Raw genomic sequence first — 22,487 nt, 5'->3', positions numbered from 1 at the left:
ATCATTAGAGTCTCTGTGTTTTCGCAATATGCTGAATTGGGAGGAGTGGGACCTATGTGAAGATGATGAGCAAGTATCAAAATTCCCCGGCCTTCATTTTCTTTCAATCAGAGAATGTCCTCTGTTGTTGGGAAGGTTGCCATCCTTCAATCCTTGCAGACACTTAAAATCTATGAGTGTAAGAGACTAGTAGTTTCAATTTCAAGTTTTCCCTTGCTGTGTGAATTATGGGTTAAAGGGTGTGAAGAATTGGTGGATGAAGGTTCTTTGTCTGCACAAAAGGTTCCCTTTTTGAAATATGTGTCTCTTTCAAATATTTCAAAGTTTAATATTTCAGCAGAGAGGATAATGTTGAGATTTGCAAACTCTGAAACATTCAAGATCTCTGGTTTGAAGGAGTTGGGATCTTTATCTCAAAATGGGATAAGCATAGTTGGGCATCGTTTCATCACGATTTCGGATTGTCCGCAATTGGTCTCTTTGGAAACAGAGGAGGAGATATTGCAACTTAACAAGATTCCAGGTGTTGAATCTCTGGTAATAGGTAATTGTGAAAGGCTCAACAGACCACCAAAAGTCTTACATGCTTTCCCATTCATTACGAGAATAACAACTTCAAAACTGTCTAGGCTTGGTTTGTTTTGCAGAGAGTAACTTTCCTCCTGCTTTAAAAGAGCTGGGGATTGTGAATTGTGTGAATTTGCAATATTTGGTTGATGAAAAAGAAAATAATAATAAGAGTATGAGTAGCAGCACTTGTCTTCTTGAGCGCTTATATATAACAAGCTGTCCATCTCTAATATGGTTATCATCAAAGGGCGATATATGCAATCGGTTTCAACATCTCCAGATTGAAAGGTGTTCAAAGCTAAGTAGCTTATTTTTAAATGCCAAGTTACCCGTAATGCTTAAACAGCTTCTTATTCATTATTGTCCGGTGTATGAATGCATAGCCCAAAACTTCCTTGAAACCACTGATCTCGAAAGCATTCGTATTTGGGGTGCTGAAAATATTAAATCTTTACCGATGGGATTAGACAAGCTCAGCCATCTTCAGGAGATTCAATTAATTTTGTGTCCAAATCTGGTTTCATTTGAAGAAAGTGGGTTGCCCATCACAAATCTCAGAGTTCTCACTATTGAGGAGTGTGAAAATTTTAGAGCCCTTCCCAAGTGCATCAACAACTTCACCTCCTTTCAAAATTTATCTGTGTCGGAGTGTTCGGCTGACATATCCTTTCCAGAAGAGGGTTTCCCTACCAATCTCACATCACTTGCAATCTCAAAAGCACCCAAAATTTATACATCACTTGTTGAATGGGGATTTAACAGACTCACCTCCCTTCAACAACTCACCATCAGCAGTGAAGGATGCTCACGTGTGGTGTCATTTCCAGAAGAAACGATAGGAATAATGCTGCCTCCTTCTCTCACCGATATTAGCATCTGTAGATTTGAAAATTTGGAATTCATGTGCTCCAAGGGCTTACAACACCTCACTTCTCTTCAAAAATTGCACATCCATGATTGTCCTAAGCTCGCCTCTCTTTCAGAAAATGATATGCTTCTCTCGCTTGAGGAGCTATATATTTCCAATTGCCCGTCGCTAAAAGAAGGGTGCAGTAGGGGTAAAGGACGAGAGTGGTCCAAGATTTCCCACATACCTTATGTTACAATTAATTTTAAAATAGTCATCCCGAGGGAATTAGGTTGAAATTTAAGCAGCAAAATCTGGTATCGATTTCTCCACACTCAAACCACAGGTGTGAAACGCATTTTAAACATTTATAAATTTCATAGCTTTTTTTTATATATCTGATTGTCGTCATGAACAACATGACAACAGAAATCAGTCTTACATATTTTGTATTCAATTTTTGCAGCCATTGAAGGCTATATTGGCGAAAAATAGTGGAGAACTTCAACTCATCTGCTTCAGCTTATTTGATTTAGTAAAGCGGTTAGTCAATTCTCTGCAACATTTATTCAGCAAATTGAATGTTCTGTTTTCATTTGCATCTTCTAATTTCTAAGCTATTTTGGTATATGAGAATGGGATTTTAGTTAAAAATGTTTGACATTTCCTAGTACTATTAACCAATGGTTTTTCAGAAGAACAAGTCTTTTACGTGATAGTTGTAGAAGCCCAAATTAGCCCGGGCCTTTTACAAAAAAATAAACCCAAACCAAATCAATTACAATAGACCAATATAGGCCCAAAATCATTAAAACCCTAAAGACCCAATTGGCCCATAACTTTAACTAATTTTCAGCAAAAACAAAGAAGAGCAAAACCCTAGCCGCATGCCTTCAGCCACCAGCCTCTTCACGCACGCCACCACCGCTCGGGGCGCCAATCACCGGCCTTCCACGCGTCTAACACCACCTGCAACAAGAACAAACACAACAGCAAAAGAAAGCATGCGAATGATGGGGGAAGTAAAAAACAAAAGGAACGAAAAAAAAAACATGGGCTTTAAAAGCCGAAATCTATCATTTGTAAAAAATGGGGGATTTTTCTATCAATACAAAGGATTTTTCTTTATTTTAAATACTAGCAGAGTAAATATAAGAATAATTCCAAACATCAAAGCAGTAGAATAGCATCAAATCAAACTAAAACCTAAGGTGAATTTTTTATTTTTTATTTTTATTTTTATTTTTATTTTCATTTTATTTTCGAAATTAGTTCTTCTGTATCTGTAAATACATAAAAATAAATAAAAATAAATAAAGAAATAATATTATAAAACATAAAAAAAATTACCTTTTCCCCACCACTGCACGGTGGCTGGCCAGCATGGCGTGACAGTCCAAAGAATTGGACTGTTGATCGCCATTGGCCGAAAATCTCCCTCCCCCTCTCTTCTACTCACCAAATGATTTTTTTTTTTTTGCAAATTTTGGCCCTTTTATAGCCCCCAAAACGACGTCGTTTTGGCCTAACCCGTTTGTTGACCCGACCCACTCCAAGGATCCGCGTGTTTTTTCATTGGAGGGGCTAATTACACTTTTAACCCCTCCGCTTTTTCAAGCTTTTGCAATCAAGTTTTTTTATTTTAAAATTTGCCCCAGGAAGTTGTCGCGCTTTTCAATTTAGTCCCCATTGATATGTTGTGTTTTAATGGGAAGGAATATTTGCTATTTTAGTCCTCCTAGGTTATGCGCGTGTGACATTTTGATCCTTTTTCTTTATTTCTCTTTAAAATTGCCCCAAAACTTTGTTTTTGTTCAAAATTTAGTCCTTTTTTAGATTTTAGTTTATTTTCGTATTATTTTCGTTATTTTATTTCATTTTAAATATTATTTGATTATCATTATTATTATATTAGTGTATATTTTCATAGTATTTTTTAATTATTTTATTTTAATATTATTATATTATGTTTACTTTTTCTGAATTTCTATATTATTATTATTATTGTTACTTATTATTATTATTGTTATGTAAATATTATTTATACTATACTTAATATTATTATTATTATTATTTATTATATTTATATAATATTATTAATAGGTACTTTTAACATTATTATTTCTAATATGTAAATGCTATGTAAATATTTTAATACTATATTATGTGTGTATTTTTCATCGCCATATTATGTATATATTTTAATGCTATGTGTACACTTTGTAATACTATTATTATGTATATATTTCAATACCATTAGTTATACATTTTGTACTATTTCATATATATATTTTCTATATTATCCTTATTATTAGTATTAATATTAGTGTGTTTTATTACATGTATATATACTCTCAATATTATATTCTTATACTCTTAATACCATATTATTCTTATAATTTTCACTATTATTACTTACTTTTAATATTATTGTTATTATTTACATATATGTATAGATATTTTCATGTACTTATTATAAATGTATCATTTTCTTATTTTATTATGTACATACATTTTTTATTATATATGTATATGTCTATACTCTATTAGTTAGTTTTATATGCTAATTTATGTTTATATTTCTCATGCTATCTCATGTATGTATTTTATATAATCCTTATTATTGTTATTAATACTATTATTACATACGTGTATATGTATATATAGTAGTTTTCATCATTTCATTCCAATATTTTGTATTATTTGTTTCTTTTTATATTATTATTTATTGGTGTATATATTTCTTATGTGCATACATTTTTCAATATTTATTTTATATATATGTAAATATTATGTATATATTTTAAATACTATATTGTACATGTATATATATATTCTTTGTACTATATTACGTATATTATGTATATATTTATTTTTACCCTATTATATTTATTATTAATAATAATACATTTATTTTATCATACACATATATATATATACCTTTTTAATATTGTATTATATATATATATATATATATATATATATGTATATGTTATGTAAATATTTTATCGTTACTAGTTATATTTTTTACTATCTTAGGTATTACTCCAAACATTATATATAGTTTACATACATACTCTTAATATCATGTGTATACATTCATTATTTCTATTTCATGTTTTATTCTAGTATTACAATAAACTGGCCTTAGCCCTTATTCAGATAATGTATGGCCCATAGGCCCATTTCAAAATACATGCAACATCAAGAACATATGCAAGCCCATTTGGGAGACTACTCAACCCACCAACCACTACACTCCACCGTACCAGCCATACACTCCATGTGGGAATAGCTCAACCCACCCAAATTTCAACACTCCACATTCTTGACCTTTGTCGCCGATTATCAATAATTGAGGCAAAGCCTCCAGTACGTGGACAAGCCACTTTCAGTACTTCCTCCGTCAATATCCCAGTCCCATGCATCAGATAATAACATGGCATGCAGTAAATAACAACAGTCAAACATGCATTTAGGTCAATTTAACCCTAGGGGTATTTCGGTAATTTATCTACTAGGGGTAAAACTGTAAATTTTCCACTTTTAAAGGTATTTCAGTAATTTATCTATTTTAGGGTTTTTCATGCATATTCCTACTTTTCACGTACTAACAGAATCACGTACCGAGGGTTCTTACCGAATTGGGCCCGTTGGCCCATCATTCCAATTTTGGCCCATTAAGCCCAAAAATATCGAGGGCATAGAAATCATGCACTTTACAGTCCAAACATTGCAGCTTACCAAAAACATTAATCGATTTACCTCACGAGCATTCGCACACTAGTAAATCTACAAAATACCGATTTTGGCATTTCGCTTTTGGCTTTTGCCGATCTAGACTAAGAAAGAGGGTGTTAGTTACACACTGCTTATGCGACGATATCTTGACAAGATCCACACACGAACCGCCTACAATTGGATTACTAACACGTTAATCTAACTATTCAAATACAAACTATGTATTAACCCCTTACAATATTCGGCCAACCACACCTACAGATCATAGTAACTTATAAGAAATCAATAAGCAACCCATTAACAAATTTTTGTCAATGTTTACCACATAATCATAATTTCACTGCAAGCTGTCTTCCTGAGCAACAGTCACTAAATCATTTATAACTGGAGCTACGAAACTCCAAATCAAGTTCCGTTAATTTTCCTAAAATAGACTCATATATCTTCTATCCATAAAATTTTCAGAATTTTTGGTTTATCCAATCAATACCAGATTTTTCTCAAAGTTTCCCATGTTTCACTGTTTGACTAATCTGACCACTCTTCATTACGAATCAAATTTCTCATTGTACAGAATTCAAAATATGTTCTTGTTTATTTCATTAGAAACTAGACTCAATAAGCTTTAATTACATAATTTATTCAGCTTCTAATTCATCTCCCACAATTTATGGTGATTTTCCAAAGTCACGTTACTGCTGCTGTCCCAAGCAGATTTATTACCAAATCACTCTTTCATACACCTATCTTGCATGCATGTTATTTAAACATGTATATCACCAATCAATCATCACATATCTATGATTTTTACTTAAGCATAATCTCCATTTCATCATTTTAAAGCACAACATCTTAGCCGATTTTTCCCTTTAGCATCTAAGGCACATGCATGCTCATTTGTTTGGCTCAACTTCACATATCTTCCATTTTTCATCAAAAGAACATGAAACAACAACCATTTCTTTCATTTTAATTCATGACCAAATGCTCACAACACAACTAAAAATCAAAATATACTTCAAGAGTTAAGGTAGAATCAAGAAGAACTCATGAACCTCAAAATAGAAGCAAGGTACCAAGAACTTACCTTCAATTTTCCTCCTCCTAATGACCGAATACTCAAGAGCTTTCTCCTCTCCTTTCTCTTCTCTAACTTTCAGCTATGATGAACAAAGATGGACAAAACTTTGTTCTTTTCACCCTTTTCTTTTAATAAAACTTCATATTTCATCCATTTAATTCTTTAATACAAAAGACATGATATTCTTATCATGAAACATTTACCTAACCCATTATCATGAAACATTTACCTAACCCATTATCATGAAACATTTACCTAACCTATTATCATGAAACATTTACCTAACCCATTATCATGGAACATTTACCTAATCTATTATCAATTTGTATCAATTTGTACCATAAATTATGGATATCAAGTGTACATTTTGTCTACAACAACATGATGGTTGGCCACTTCATGTAAAATGGGAGGTTTGTCATGCAAATCCTCCTATTTTGCACTCCTATTTATTTGGCCACTTCAATTTAGCCTATATCATTTTCAAACATTTTCACATAGGTCCTATTTCATAATTGCACCCCCTTTTTCTTATGGAACAAAAATTAACTAAAATTGTCGGGTTCTATCTTAAGTTTGGGCTTTCTAGAGGCCCACTAACATAATTAAACCTATGCCAACATTCACAGGATTCCCGAAAATTGGGGCGTTACAATAGGTGTCTGATCACACCTAGAAAAAATGGATCGGTGGCGACTCCCCTTTTTTCAAAAATCAAACTTCAGTTTTCGAGTTTTCACTAAATCGCCACAATTAGCGACCAAGCTAAATTTTTACGTCGCTACAATAGTTTATTAATGGAGGGATACAGTACACGTTACAACATGGCATTAGAGAGCTCAATTTAACACATGTAAGACAACAGAGTTCCCAAAATATTGTTCTGTATAATCTCAAAGATGTCCATCTTAGTTTTCCGAATTTCTCAGACCATGAATCCATTCAAAGTTTGTGGATAGTTATTGGGGAGGTATTTTATTTTATGATGTAATTCCATTATAATCTCTAATTTTTAATAGCAAATTTCATTTTTGGTTATGCCCATGGATGTATGGAATATTTCCGAACCACGTATATCATTGTGTTCACTTTCTCTACTTCATTTTTTGTGTTTCGAATTTCTAATTTTTTTTCTCAATCCAAAACATAAATTTATTAATAAAACAACCACAATCAATGCATAGCAAATCATAAAAATTCAGATAGCTATATATATTCCAACGATGGAACTCAAAGATTAGCACACGTCAAAAGCATCAAAGCATAATATTCAAAGAAAACAAAGCATCAAACATTATAGCCACCCACAATACTAACTCAACATGCTTTAACCCATTTCTAAGCATATAACTATTCCACATAGTTGCTTTCAAGGTAGCCATTAACACATTAATGGACACACCACTTTTCTATGAGAACTGGTATGTATTGATACTAGTCTATTTTATGTTCCATTTCGAATTTATCGATATTTTTAAAATATTTAATATATTTATATATGTAAATATACAAATATCAAATAAATGATTATAAATAAATTTCTAATATAAAATTATCCATCAATTATATAAAATGTTGATTAATAAACTCTACAAATAAAAATTCATCATTCAATAAACTCAAAATTAAGAAAAAAAAAAGAAGTCGAAGGATGAGGGGTTTTTCAATAAAAAAAGTTGAAGGGCGAGTGAAGATTTTTTTATGATAACGAGGTGAGTAGGTTTTTTTATTATATTTTATTTTTTTTATTTTAAATGAAAAAGTATGCTCCAAGAAAAAATTAAAATGTTATACTTTAGTTTCTAGTGTACTATTTTTTATTGGTCAATACATTTCAATTAAATATTTAGTCTAATAGAAAATAGTTAAAAGTTTTATATTTTTTAATATTATTCATGCAGCAGTGGGTGTATCATGTTCCAGCCAATGCGAACGGTACAAACCAAAGTTTTCATTAATATGGAAAAGGGTGTTGCTTGTTGCGCTATAACACTAGAACGGCAGCATCGGCTAGTACGACTAAAACCATGATTTTTTTTATTATTTGAATACAATAAAATAAAGAGGTTTTTTTTATTATTTTAGCCATGAATTTAAAAAATATGTGTTATATGTCCTCATGAAATAATTGTTTTCAACGTCTTAGGTGTGGCCTAAATTCGAATCGCTCTAGTCGTATTGTTGTTAGGGTTTTACCCTCCTATTATAATTCACAAAAAAAAATTAATATTCACCTACAAAATTGTTAAAACACATTAATAATATATAAATAATTAAAACCACTTTTTATATTTAAAAAAAGAAAACCAAAGCAAAAATAAAATCCATTTTGAGTTGAAATGCCAAAAACAGCAGAGTAAAAAAGTAGAGAAATTAAGAAAAATAGAAAAAAAAAAACTAAACCTATAATAAATAGAGTTTCCATTGTTGGATAATTGCTAGATATAGTATCTAATCTGTCCTCTTTCAAGATTTCACCCTAATTTTGGTCACATATTTTCTTTTTCCATTTCATTTTCCATTTCCATTTAAGAAAACATTTGTTATATATAAACATTACTTACTTATTTTCTTTTCTCTTAAAAAAGGAATCTTTCGACAATCCCCTAAATTTTTTGCCTTATTTTCTTTGATCTGTTTGTTGTTATAAAAACCTTTGGTTTTTTTCAAAATTTAAGAAAAAAAAAATCTGGGGATTATCTTTTCTTTTAAAAATTTTCCGGAAAAAAGTAAAGGAAAGAAGAAAATTTTAAGATGGGTAGAGGGAAAATTGAAATAAAAAAGATTGAAAATCTGAATATATGGGTTGTTGAAGAAAGCTAAAGAATTGTCCATTTTATGTGATGCAGGGGTTGGGGTTATTATTTTTTCAAGCACCGGCAAGGTCTATCAATGGTCCAGCACCAGGTATATAATATACTATAATACTTTTATATATATATATATATATATATATATATATATATATATATAGATGATTTTAATAATCAAAATCTGGGTTTTTTTAATTTCTAATTTTAACAAATTTTTTGTAAGCATGAAAGTAAGTTGACCTATAATTTGATTGATTTCCATTATTTTTCTTTTCTTAATAATTTGATTTAGTATAAAGTAGCTTAAGTTTCGTTTCAGTTAAAAATTCATTGTGTTTTGATTTGTTTCAGTTAATATCAGCTTATATCAATGTGTATTGGTTTATAACTGTCGATAAAACTTATATAAAGTTGTAATTTGATTGATTTCAATTATTTTTCTTTTCGCTTTGTAGCATGGTAGTCGGTAGTTTTAATACAGGTTGTATTAATTGTTATGAATCGTCCCGTTATTTAACTAGAATAAAATAGTTTAAGTTTCGCTTCAATTAAAATTTTATTGAGTTTTGGTTCATTTCAATTAATATCTGCTTGTATCGGTGAATATTGATTACTATATAGGAATTTTTAATATTTCTCTTTTCTTTCTTAACTACTTTTTATATAATTGCTTTTAAAAATAATATAAAACCATTCATTAAATTATTGAACTTAATTAATAATTTTAAAATTTATATTTACATATTATAGTTAAGAAATATTTGCAAGTATATTATATATATAATATTTTAAAAATGATAAATACGAAACTATATATTAAAACACAACAACACATACTCATCATATTAAAACAAAATGATACATAAATAGTTACGATAAGCTAAGAATAACTTGTCATAAATTTGACCGGCTCAAGTCCAAACAATATAGGTAAAAAAAAACTTAAACCTTAATAATGAATTAGAATTTTACTTTTAATTTATTGTTTTTTTAAACATGACATTTAATGAATGTAGCATGGAACACACTCTTTCAAGATATAACAAAGGGATGGAAGAAGATCATTCTCAAGAACACCCTTCCGATGAGCAACAAGCTGATATATATATATATATATATATATATATATATATATATATATATGATGATGTCATCTTTGTATATATAATAATATTAATATCAATTGAGTTAAGACTCGATTAACAATAATAATTACATTTCTAATATTATGTGTATATTTTTTTTATTAAAAAAGTAGAAGTTGCAAGGAATTGAGGTGAACACCATGAAAGAGGAGTATTTAAGGCTACACACAGCATACATGTATGCCAATTTCAATCCTATAGTTTGTTAATTATACTATATATAATTATCTAACTAAGTTGAAGTCACGAGTTTAACTAAAGATCAATTTAGTTGAAAAGTAACTTTAAAAAGGGTTTCTATTTTAAAGGTAACAAATAATATTATTAGTTTGGTTTTTGTCTTTTCATTTATGTATTTATATAAAATCTATAGAAAATAGTTTAAATTCAAAATAAATCATTAGGATATCCGTATCTTCAAAACTTTATCTTTGTCATTTCAATTAATCGTTCACAATAAAAATGGTAAGGAAAATGAAAGAAATTACAATTAATAACTAATGAGTTAGAAATGAATCTTGAGCCTAAGTTATTTGGATTTGAACGTAAATGGTGAATAAAATGTGAAATTACATCTTTATACATATATCTGAATATGTATAAAATACGAGTAATAAGTGTTAACACGTAAAAAATAAAAAAAAGAATCGGAGCCACGTAGTTTGAAAAAGGCATAAAATAAATAAATAAACGAGTAATTGATAAGGTAAAATTTGAGGTGTGATTTGCAGGAGGCTTAATGGAAAAGAACTAGATGATTTGAGTTTCAAAGAATTAAAACAGCTGGAAAATCAATTAAACGAAGGGATAGCATCAGTTAAGCAACAAAAGGTACTGACATTAATATTACTACAATTTATATTTATATATTTAATCTTCTCATATTTATGTGTAGATTATATATATATCATTTTAATATATATATATAGCATGTATATTAGAAATACAGAAAAGATTAATGAATATCCCAAGGGACAAAATAATCATTTTAAAAGACGGAATACGGTTATGTAGAGCAATTTATTTGTTGAAGGGGATCGGCTTCTCCAAGAGAAGTCTTCGAAAAATCATCTTTGGGGATATCGATCTGATCTCTCAACAATGGAAGGTATTGTTCCTTGGACATACAACCACCCCGCAATAGGCGACTTGAGCGTCTTGCCCTTGGTGAGATTCAAACCCTTAACCTATTGAATATAGGTCAATTATTGGGTTATATAGTATCACTTGAGCTACAGATTAGTTTCTCCAAGAGAAATCTTCGAAGTATCATCCTCGGATATGCCGATCCAATACCTCAAACATTACTAAAATTGCTCTGCTTCATCATTTGAAATAAATTAATATTTCCATCCATAATTTATCTCTAATTTTAATCAATATTAACTCCAAACAAACATAATTTTAGTATATTTAGTAACTCTCCTACAAACACAAATTTAAAATAATTTCATAGGAGCCTAATTGTGAGACCTTGAAACTGAAGTTTTATTGTTGTAGGAGAAAATTCTAATGGAGCAGCTTAAAAGATCTCGATTACAGGTACATTATATATCCCTATACTAATCCAATTTTTTCTAAAGTAATTATATTTGATAGACGTGTTTGACACAAATTTGAATATTTATTTTTCGATTTTAAAAAGTTCATCACATCTATATTAACATATATCGATATTCAATACTTATTCTTAATTCAAGTCTAGATTCGGACATTTGACATAAAAGGTCATTGTATGTCAATCCAATGCTTAATTTATCCATTATATATATCTGAATATAAGTCCGGAGATATAATCTTCTAAAACCTCGACTTAAAAAACAAAATTACATATACACATCATATTATAAATATTTACTTTTGAAAGAGTATTCTTATAAAGGAATCATATATGTTTAGCAATCAAATGATTGTAATTAACATTTAATACTAATGATTTCTGGTTTAATATTTGTATATTTTCAGGAACAAAAGACTATAATGGAGAATGAAGATATACGCAAACAGGTACGTAGATCATACGTATAATCAACTGCTACATACATACACATATGCATTTACATACATATAAGGGTAAACATATTGTTGGTCACCCAATTATTCAATTATTCACTAACATGACAGCTTATATATAATACGGGTAAACATATGTGTAAATGTTGAGAATTAATTTTTTTAGAATCAAGACTAAATTGACACAAAATATAAATATTGAGGGCTAAAGTTGCTATTATGCAAATTTTAAAATCTGCCACGTAGTCTTCCAGTTAGCCATTTAACAATGGATGAAAATAAAAACAAAATCATGATAATTTTGTAACTTTTTTTTATAATTGAGTAATAAAAAATAAATTTATCAATAATTGGGTGATTAACAATGTAATTTAGTTTATATATAATACTAAGGTTTTGAAGTTTTTATTGAATGTGGTTTTAAGGTTGAGGAATTGAGACAAAAAAGGAGCTCAAAAATACTAGAATTGAATCCATTGCTGGAAAGAAGACTTGATCATTCACCAAATAATTCAAAGGCTGACTATAATAATAGTGCATCAGATGATGACAACCATCACTCGGACACTTCCTTGCACTTAGGGTATGTATGTATGCATGTTTCATTTCATGTTTTCTTTTGGTCAAATTTTACTATTGGTCCTTGTATTATGCATTAAATTGTAGGTTTAATTCATGTACTCTAATTTGGTCATCAATTTGATCGTTTTTAGTCTTTATGCTTTTTGAATTTGATATTTGAATCTTGACTCAAATGATTGCAGTTTAAATCATTAATTAAAATAATGTGACTTTTATGAGTATTATGTGAAAATAATATGCTATTATGATAATATATTTTTATATCATATTTTTAAAATAGCATAATTTAATTTAATAAATTTAATATCATATTATGATAATATATTTTTATATCATATTAATCATTTCATATTGCTCTTTTAGATATGTCTTCTTATTTTTGACTCCAGATAAACATCTTCAATCACAATCAAATATGAAATTGTATTTTTCTTTTGTTTTATTTTAGGAGGTTTCTTTTCTACAAATGTAATGTTATAAATATTTTAATTTTATTTCTGAAATTATGATTTAAAATATTTGAATATTACCTTTGTAGTTGTAAATGATGGATTGATGATTTGTTTCAAAGTGAAAGCAACTTCCAATTCTTTCATTTTCTTCTCAAGCACATATAACAGAGCATTCGATCGAATCGAGTGAAAAGAATTTGAGTTAATCGAATTCACAAGTCCTATTTTATCATCTTAACTCAATTTGAATTTTTTTCAAATCGAGTCGAATCGAATCGACTCAAGTGAAATTGTTCGAGTTAAATTAAAAAAATTTAAACATGTCAAATAAAAATATTGTTACAGGATAACTAATTCCATGTTAAAGCACATAAATCTGAAACCATATATACTTGGAAAAATTTCAAAGCAAATTAATAATAAAAATAAGATACTTGAGTATGATAAATTTGAATCATTAATTAGATCCCAAAATTATTATTTTAGAAAAATTTTAATATTTTAATTTTTTATATATTTTAATATTTTTATATTTTTAGAAATATAAATTTTGAATTTTATAACTATTTTGAATTATAAAAATTATTTTGTAATTTTTTTGAGGAGAGACCAATTTGCTCGATTCAATTAACTCAAAATTTAAATTTTTTATTTTTTCAAATCGAATCAAATTTTGCTCACTGCTAACCGATTGTGTCAGTAATTAAATAACAAAACCCACTGTATCTATATGTAACAAATTGAAATTTAGTAATTAAATAAAAAAATTCATATAATATAAAATCAAAAATACCAATGTTTTGTTCTTTCGGAATTTCCAACGATATGAAGTAATGTCTTTTCCACACTGATGGAGGTTTCTGCTTCTTTACATCAGTATAAGATGTTAATGTTAGCTCAATCTTTTGGTAAACATTAACAGATTTCACCGAAGTATTAGATATGATGTATGACTTTTCTTTCATCAAGGATTTTTGAAACTTTGTTATTGTTTTATTGAACAACACTGCTGAAATTCTTGCTCCCTGCACTTTATAAATAAATATAGTTTTTTATCATATGCTAAAGCATGAAAATTTATATAAAAGATAATTATAAGAGCCAAAAATATATGAGGATTGATACCGGATTTAATATTAAGTTAGTTTGTATGTATATAATTACAAGATAATTATTTATATTAGAATAAAGTTGTTATTTTGTTAAATATAGAGATTACATCCAATAAGTCATCGCAAGTCTGTTGATTTTCTAAACTTAAAAATTGACAGTTTTGGTGATTGGAATTTAATAAATTTCACTCCATCCATGCATGTATCATTCGCTCTTTCCTAAAAAAGATTCATCCTCGAATCTTGTTTTTGATCGAATCCTGATTTGATTTGCTTAACCTTTGATATTGTTGTTGAGCCTTGAGGTAGTATGAACTCATCATATTTATGGGTCTAAAATTGTGCCTTGAGTCTCACATCATTAATATATATGGAGAATTTCCTTATTGGACAATATATTCTATAGACAGACACAATAGTAAACAAGTTTTCCTTTTTAATTATGTCCACTTTTAGCGTTGACAATAAAGAAGTACAAGGCTTCAGTTTCTCAGAAAGTGGTATAGCAACCTCTAAATGACAAGCAATTTATAAAGCAGAGTAGGAAATTGGTGGCAAATAAAAGGCCAAATGGTACATTCGGGGAGGTGTACATACCTTGGGGCGATAAAGCCTTGAACGGTGGGTATCCAAAGAGGGCAATACCAGCTTATGAGCACAACAGCACAACGTCGTTGGTCGACGAATCTTGACAAAAGGAATGGAGGGAAATACCTGTCTTAGGTCTCCATTGATGATTGGTAAAATGCTAGGATATTTTAAATAAATTATTGATTATGACATTTTGAGATTGAAAAAAAGTTGTTGGTCACTTGTTATTTATTGTTGCTAGGTATTTCTAAAAATGTGGAAAGTGTACAATCAATGATCATTTAGAAGTTTGTTCAAAGTTCGTGGATAATTTTTGATGAGGTATTTTATTTTATGATGTAATTCTATTGTGATCTCCATTCATTAATAGTGAATTTCATTTTTGATTTTGCCTATGAAGGTAAGGAATATTCCTGAACCACGTAAATCATTTTGTTCTCTTTTTCTATTTTCTTTTCTTGTTTTGAATTTCTTAATTAATCAATGCTTCGATCAATCAAACAATCTGTAAATTTACTAGTATAAGATATAGAGGCAGATCTAGAGGGGGGCTGGCATGGGCCTCGGCCCCCCCTAAAATAAAAAATTGCTATTTAGGCTCTCTAAATTTTTAAAAAATTTTAAATTAATAAAAGTAAAATTGCCTTTTGGCCCCCCTAAAATCATAAAAATTCGATTTAACCTCTTAAATATTATAAATATATAGACTATAAAAAATTAAAATTTCATTCGGCCACCCTAAAAATTATTCTAGCTTCGCCCCTGATAAGATAAGATACAATATACAATATAATATATCACTATCCTTGAAGGCTTTCTAAAGAGCCAACCAAATAAACACCTAATTGAGATTGTGGGAGGAAGGCTTTTCTAAAGAGAATACAGAGGAAATTTAGAAGAGAACGTGAAAGCTAATTAGTAACTTTGTAAGTTGTCATACATGGTATTTATAGGGATTTCATTGGCTAAATATAGCAAATGTAAGTTGATTGAATTAGTTAAAAACAATTTAAAGATGGTTTAATGAATCTAGACTTTACTAAAAATAACTTCAATCGATTAGGTTATATTTAGCCAAGCAAAATATAGGTGTTACAAGTTCACTTTTCTTTGACTCTAAAAAATTTAGTAAAAAATAAGTCCAAAAACAAAAAGGCTCAAATGTGCACGAGTCTACATTGATTCTTACTAAGTCCAATGAAATATAATGACTTATAAATAAGGACTCAATGTCTTTCTTTAACAATGTGAGATTTCTGTAGTTCCTTGAAATACATGAAAACTTTCAATAATCTCTCACATATTTCAAAAAGTTAAGTTACAATTTTAGTTGAGTATTTCAATATATGCAATAATCATATTGTCATTTGGACTATGAACTAGAATTTTAACAAATGAGATATAATTTATTTAAATAATTGGTGAAATAAGTTTCTATGAACCAATTATTTAATTTGTAACTAACTTTCTCACTTACCACATTATATGATTCATTCTTGAACATGGTTGTGTGCTAATAGGCCATGCATGCACCTAGTTTTCAAATGTGCTCTAAAACTTGTCAAAGATCTCATAAAAGTGACCCTACTTTACACTCATATAGGTCAACCCGTTAAGTGTATTCTATAAAGCAATCCACCATCTATAAAGGATATGGATTTTATTAAAAGTTTATACTTATTAAAAGTTTTTACTCATCCTTAGCAACCATGTAGTTATTTGTTTAAGCAATATTTACGCCAATGTGCTTTTCAGTAAATTGAATACAACAATAGATAGTATTAATTCTTTCAACTATAAACTTATCAAAACCGAATCAACAAACTTATTTTGACTTGGTTGCAAAACAACTTTATAAGACGATAGTATCTATCTCCTAAAATAGAGAAATAACAAATACCGGAATGAAAGTTTTAAAGTACAATTTCAAATCTTACGATTCTCACCCAAATTGACTCTCGACTTAAAGCTAGATGGGAAGTTTAATTACTCATGAAATTAAGCATACTCTTATAAAGGGTTCAACAAAAATTAAATAAAAGAAATAAACAAATAAAAGAAAGGGAAAAACAAGGGGGAGGGTTGCGTGGCGGCACAATATTGTGCAAGGCAAAGAGAGAACAGAATTAGAAAAAGAGAAGAAAAGAAAGCAATTGAATTGCTGTCCCTTTTAGAATATATATAAAACTCAAAATGCCTAATCCTACTTAATTTCTTTAATCTAATCCAATATTAAAGTGTTATCTAAATATATATCAAAACATAAAATACTAGAAAATTAAAAAATTATCCTAATCAAAAACTAAATGCACTCTCTTTCTTTTCCGAACTCTATATGATGGCCTAATGATTAAGGGTGTTCACTATCCCAGGTATGGTTTGGGTTTAAGTCACGTTAGTTGTGTTTGTTGTTCAGGTTTTACCATGTTATTATACCCCCCAAAAAAAAAGAGAGATCATGACCCAAAACTGTTACGACAACTTGCATTTTCAACTCTTTTTTACTTTCTAAGTTTGCTTTTGCACCTAATAAAAAATCAAATAATAAACCCAAAATTAATGATATTTCATTAAAGAATTTATCAAATTTAAGCACAATGAACATGTAAATTGAGCCTGTCGTAACCATTTTTTTGAAAAATGGGAATCGACTTAGATTCTGAAAATGAAAACGAATAGAGGAGTCGCCACCAATCCTTTTTGATGAGGTGTGATCAGGTCACCTTAAATTAATCATTTTAATAAAAGTTAAGATTTACTAAAACGATAATTTTGGTCTCTGAAAATCGAAAATGAGTTAGAGTTGATTCACATACGAGGAAGGATTAGCACCCTCATAACGCCCAAAAATTGGTACCTAGTTGATTAATTAGTGCCTTAGTGTCGAAAATTAAAAAAACTTGAAAGACTTTAAAATACGATCCTTCTTTTTGTAAAAAACATTCGAATGTTAAAGACTTTCTCATCTCGAAGCAACAAAATGTCATATCCAGTGAGTTAGGACACAACATCTCGAACTTTCGAGAATGAGCTTGCCTTTTACTTAAAAATCCGTGTATTTTAACTACTTTTCAAAAGGATCTTCGGCTAGTTAGGGTGAACGAGGAAAATCAAAACCTAGTAAGTTAGGGCAAGTTTCCTCGAATTTCCAAAAACCAAATATTGCCTTTACTTGCGAAAAATCTTATTTCGAGGTAACAAAATGTCACACCTGGTAAGTTAGGGCACAACACCTTGTATTTTCGAGAATAAGCATTTTTTTAACTCGTATTGCGATTTTTAAAATAATATTTCGTTATTTAGATTAAATGAGAAAAATCGAAACCCAGTAAGTTAGGGCACGATTTTCTCGAAATTCCAAATACGGAGTATCCTTTTAAAAATCGCAATACGAGTTAAAAAAATGCTTATTCTCAGAAATACGAGGTGTTGTGCCCTAACTTACAGGGAATGACATTTTATTACCTCGAAATAAGATTTTTTGCAAGTAAAGGCAATATTCGGTGTTTGTAAATTCGAGGAAACGTGCCCTAACTTACTGGGTTTCAATTTTCCTCGTTCACCCTAACTAAAAGAATATCCTTTTGAAAAGTAGTTAAAATACACAGATTTTTAAGTAAAAGGCAAGCTCATTCTCGAAAGTTCGAGATGTTGTGTCCTAACTCACTAGATATGACATTTTGTTGCTTCGAGACGAGAAGGTCTTTAACTTTCGAATGTTTTTTACAAAAAGAAGGATCGTATTTTAAAGTCTTTGAAGTTTTTTTAATTTTCGACACTAAGGCACTAATTAATCAACTAGGTACCAATTTTTGGGTGTTACGAGGGTGCTAATCCTTCCTCGTATGTGAATCGACTTCTCGAACTCATTTTCGATTTTGTAGACCAAAATTATCGCTTTAGTAAATCTTAACTTTTATTAAAATGATTAATTTAAGGTGACCGATCACACCTTATCAAAAAGGATTGGTGGCGACTCCTCTATTCGTTTTCATTTTCAGAATCTAAGTAGATTCCCGTTTTTCAAAAAAATGGTTACGACAGCTTGGCGACTCCACTGGGGACACCAAATAAGAGAGTCAAGCCACAAGTTGATTAACTTTTGTCTTTTTGTAGAAAATTGAAAATTTGGTTTTGATATACGATCCCTTCATTGCATTTCACCCGTTTTTCGTACGGTTTTCATCATTTTATTCCTATTTTCCTTAATCGCTTCAAGTTTTTATGCATATATCCTCGCACATTGCATTGCATAACCATTGTGGTCACACCCTTTAAGTGGGAGTGAGAAACTATTCCTTCGTGAGGTTTTCACCTCCGTGTAGGATAGCGGATCGCTTTCGGGATACATCCGTACCTATGTCTTCGTGAGATTTTCATCTCCGTGCAGCCATAGGGAAATGTATTCTCCTAAACTAAACTCGATTTGTACGAGCCTATAATAGGTGAAGATCGAGGAATCTGCTAGTTCAGGTACCCAACCAAACCACATATAGAGAGACCTAGGAGCCCACCCTAGGTAGAGCCACTCCGAACCCCTAGTGGTCACCCAAATTGCTTTATTTGTTATTTATTTATCCTGTACTAACGTGTTTTGTTTTTGTTTTGTTCATAACTACATTGCATTGCATCATCATAGAAAGGAGGTGTTGATTCATATTCGATTGCTAAATAGAACAGTTTTTCATAAGAAAACAAATTTCTCGATAAAGTGGAATATAATACGGCCGTCCGAATATGGCCCGAGAAAACAATAAGAGAAGGCTGATAGTTCCTGAAGGAATACACGACTTTGCTCCATCGCCTGAGGATTCAAGCCAACAAAGATTGTTCGAGAGCTGTCATGTCTTAAAGAAGCTAACGAGCGTCACAGGGATAAATGAGGAATGTGCCGCAGTCCAGATCGAGCAGAAAGGAGATAATAGAGACATTTTTTGGAAAATTTGTAAGATTCAACCATAACATCGGGATATGAAAAAGATTGGTGTCTTCGCTTGGAATACGAGGACGAGGCCGCATATGTAATCCGTTTTATGTAAACGAATTTGTTTTCTATAAAAGTTGTTCTAATGAAATTGAATTCAGAATCAATGCCTTCCTTTCTTTTGGATTCATTTCATGCATTTGCATTACATTGCATTATTTACATTAGATTTTCCCTAAAAGAACCCTAATTAGGTAAAATTATTTCAGTTAACCTGGGAACCGACAAAGGTCAAACGACTAGGCATCTTTACGGTACACGGAAAAGGATAAAAGATATGGATCAAAGATTGGAAAGACTTTAACAACTTCAAAGCGAGACCCAAGACCTACTACAAATGCAAATGCAAGAGCAACTGGCGAAGATCCAGCAAGATATAAGGGACCAAATGCTAGAGTCCCAAAGGAATACGATGAATCAGTTGTCCCAATTGCTGACTAAAGGGCTAGGAAAAGGAAAAAACTCCATGATCAATGCTGGAGAGGACAATGAGGAGCCTTTATACCCTCCGAGTTTCACCCCGATAAACGATCAGACATGTCTGCAAGATGTACCTATTGCTATCAGATCACAACAACAGCAGATCGGTACCTCGGCACCCATAAACTACCCGACGGGCTCAGGTTCCAATCCAAGGAACAATCCAACCAATCATGAAGTTCCTGATCTAGACAAAATGGAAGGAATAAAAAAAGCAAAGGTTGAACTGGCAAGACAACTCGAAGATTGATACAAGTGGTTGGAAGAAAAACTTAGAGTGATAGAGGATGCTGATTACCATCGCGGGGTCGATGCCAAGGATCTGAGTTTGGTCCCTGATCTAGTACTCCCGCCAAAATTTAAGACTCCAGAGTTTGAAAAGTATAATGGGACTAGTTGTCCTGAAGCTCACATTACAATATTCTGTCGAAGGATGACGGGATATGCTAATAATGACCAATTATTAATTCATTGCTTCTAAGACAGCCTGATTGGGTCAGTAGCTAAATGGTATAATAAATTAAGTCGTGCTAAAATCAATTCATAGAAAGACTTAGCACGGGCTTTCATGAAGCAGTATGGCCACGTGACTGACATGGCGCCCGACAGAATTACACTACCAAATATGGAAAAGAAGCAAAGTGAGAGCCTTAGGCAATATGCCCAAAGATGGAGAGAGGTAGCGACACAAGTCCAGCCACTTCTTCTAGAGAAAAAAACTACGATACTTTTTATTAACACTCTGAAAGCCCCGTTCATTACTCATATGTTGGGAAGCGCTACCCTGAACTTCTCAGACATAGTAATGTCCGGCGAGATGATTGAAAATGTAATCAGGAGCGGGAAGATAGATGTAGGAGAAAGCGCGAAGAGGTCAACCCCAAAGAGAAATGAAAATGAAGTGAATAATATGAGCAAAGGGTATTCCAAATCGGTCAACGTAGGCCAGCCGAGGATTGTAACCACTAGCTATCAAGGCTGTTCAAGGCAGGAATCTAACTTGAGGCCGTATACAAAAAGGCTCTGATTTACACCCATCCCAATGCCATATAAGGAGTTGTATCAGAATCTCTTTGATGCACATGTGGTGTCTCCGTTCTACTCGGAACCCGTGCAACCTCCGTTTCCAAAATGGTATAATGAGATTGCTCAATGCGAGTACCACGCGAGAATAATGGGACACTTAATTGAAAACTGCACTACATTTAAAAAGTTGGTCGAAAGGTTCATTGAAATGGGAGTTGTAAAGTTTAACGATTCCTCAGAACCAAATCGCTCTGACAATGCAGCAAATGCAATTTGAAAGTGGGGGCAAAAGAGTTGCAATGCCTTGAACAAGTCAAAAGCCTGAAAGGAATATCGGGGAATCTGAATGATATATCCGAAGAGGGAACTGAGGAATAAAAGTCTCCAAACTTTTACATACTTGGGAGTGTTTTAAACAATGAGACTGTGGAAGAGATCCCTTTATTTTTAGAGCTAATCTAAAGTAATATTCAAAACACGCTTGTTGCTTTAAGCTTAGAAGCAATAAAAATCCTTTTGTAAAATAGGCTTGTGTCCTAAGTCTTTATTTCAATAAAATGCATCTTTTTTTTGAGTAAATATTCTTTTATTTCATACTATACAAATAATTGTTCATAGATTCTTTTTGTTCTTTGGACTTTCTTTCAAATATTCATTTATTCTTCATTCATGATCATACCATACAAAATAATCATCCTTAGAATCATTTATCCTTTAGAACCTGCCTTCGTACCTACAACAGGTCTCCAGATATTAATGACGGAAGCGACGCTGTCACTGACTCCGAGTCTCTTTTTGAGCAAGATATGTGTCCAGAGAGATCTCAGGACATTGAAGATGATAGAGATTGTAGCCTATCTCTTGATTTGTCAATGATGGTAGGACAAGATGAGAAATAGATCTTACCTTACAAAGGGGCAATGAACATCGCAAACCTAAGAGAAGAAAAAGGTGAAGATCAAAGTCTAGCTCACCACAAAAACAAAGAGAGACATCATTGAGTTATTCCCAATTCAAAGATGTTTACGCATGATCGCATCAAGATATGCT

General features: G+C 30.9%; 2 protein-coding genes across 2 annotated transcripts; both read left to right on the top strand.

The window, feature by feature from the left end:
• The first annotated feature begins 114 nt into the window (after positions 1–114).
• On the top strand, positions 115–1,714 carry LOC128283998 (putative disease resistance protein RGA3). Its single transcript, XM_053021457.1, has 2 exons — positions 115–544; positions 648–1,714. The coding sequence occupies exons 1-2, from the start codon at positions 115–117 to the stop codon at positions 1,712–1,714; spliced, it is 1,497 nt and encodes a 498-aa protein (XP_052877417.1).
• An 8,598-nt stretch (positions 1,715–10,312) lies between these two features.
• LOC108471908 (agamous-like MADS-box protein AGL18) lies at positions 10,313–15,048 on the top strand. Its single transcript, XM_053021456.1, has 6 exons — positions 10,313–10,375; positions 10,929–11,028; positions 11,698–11,739; positions 12,163–12,204; positions 12,636–12,797; positions 14,896–15,048. The coding sequence occupies exons 1-6, from the start codon at positions 10,338–10,340 to the stop codon at positions 15,046–15,048; spliced, it is 537 nt and encodes a 178-aa protein (XP_052877416.1). The 5' UTR covers positions 10,313–10,337.
• Positions 15,049–22,487: the final 7,439 nt, after the last annotated feature.

Source organism: Gossypium arboreum, chromosome 11, assembly GCF_025698485.1.
Source record: "Gossypium arboreum isolate Shixiya-1 chromosome 11, ASM2569848v2, whole genome shotgun sequence".
Classification (NCBI taxonomy): Eukaryota; Viridiplantae; Streptophyta; class Magnoliopsida; order Malvales; family Malvaceae; genus Gossypium; species Gossypium arboreum.
Note: the sequence above shows the minus strand (reverse complement) of the source record. Positions and strands in the feature narration are given on the sequence as shown.

Coding starts and splice junctions, on each gene's coding strand:
- LOC108471908 (XM_053021456.1), top strand. CDS start 10,338: ATGAAAGAGGAGTATTTAAGGCTACACACAGCATACAT. Junction 11,029..11,697: donor CATCAGTTAAGCAACAAAAG/GTACTGACATTA, acceptor TTATTGTTGTAG/GAGAAAATTCTAATGGAGCA. Junction 12,205..12,635: donor ATGAAGATATACGCAAACAG/GTACGTAGATCA, acceptor TGTGGTTTTAAG/GTTGAGGAATTGAGACAAAA.
- LOC128283998 (XM_053021457.1), top strand. CDS start 115: ATGTCCTCTGTTGTTGGGAAGGTTGCCATCCTTCAATCCTTGCAGACA. Junction 545..647: donor TGTTGAATCTCTGGTAATAG/GTAATTGTGAAA, acceptor TTTGTTTTGCAG/AGAGTAACTTTCCTCCTGCT.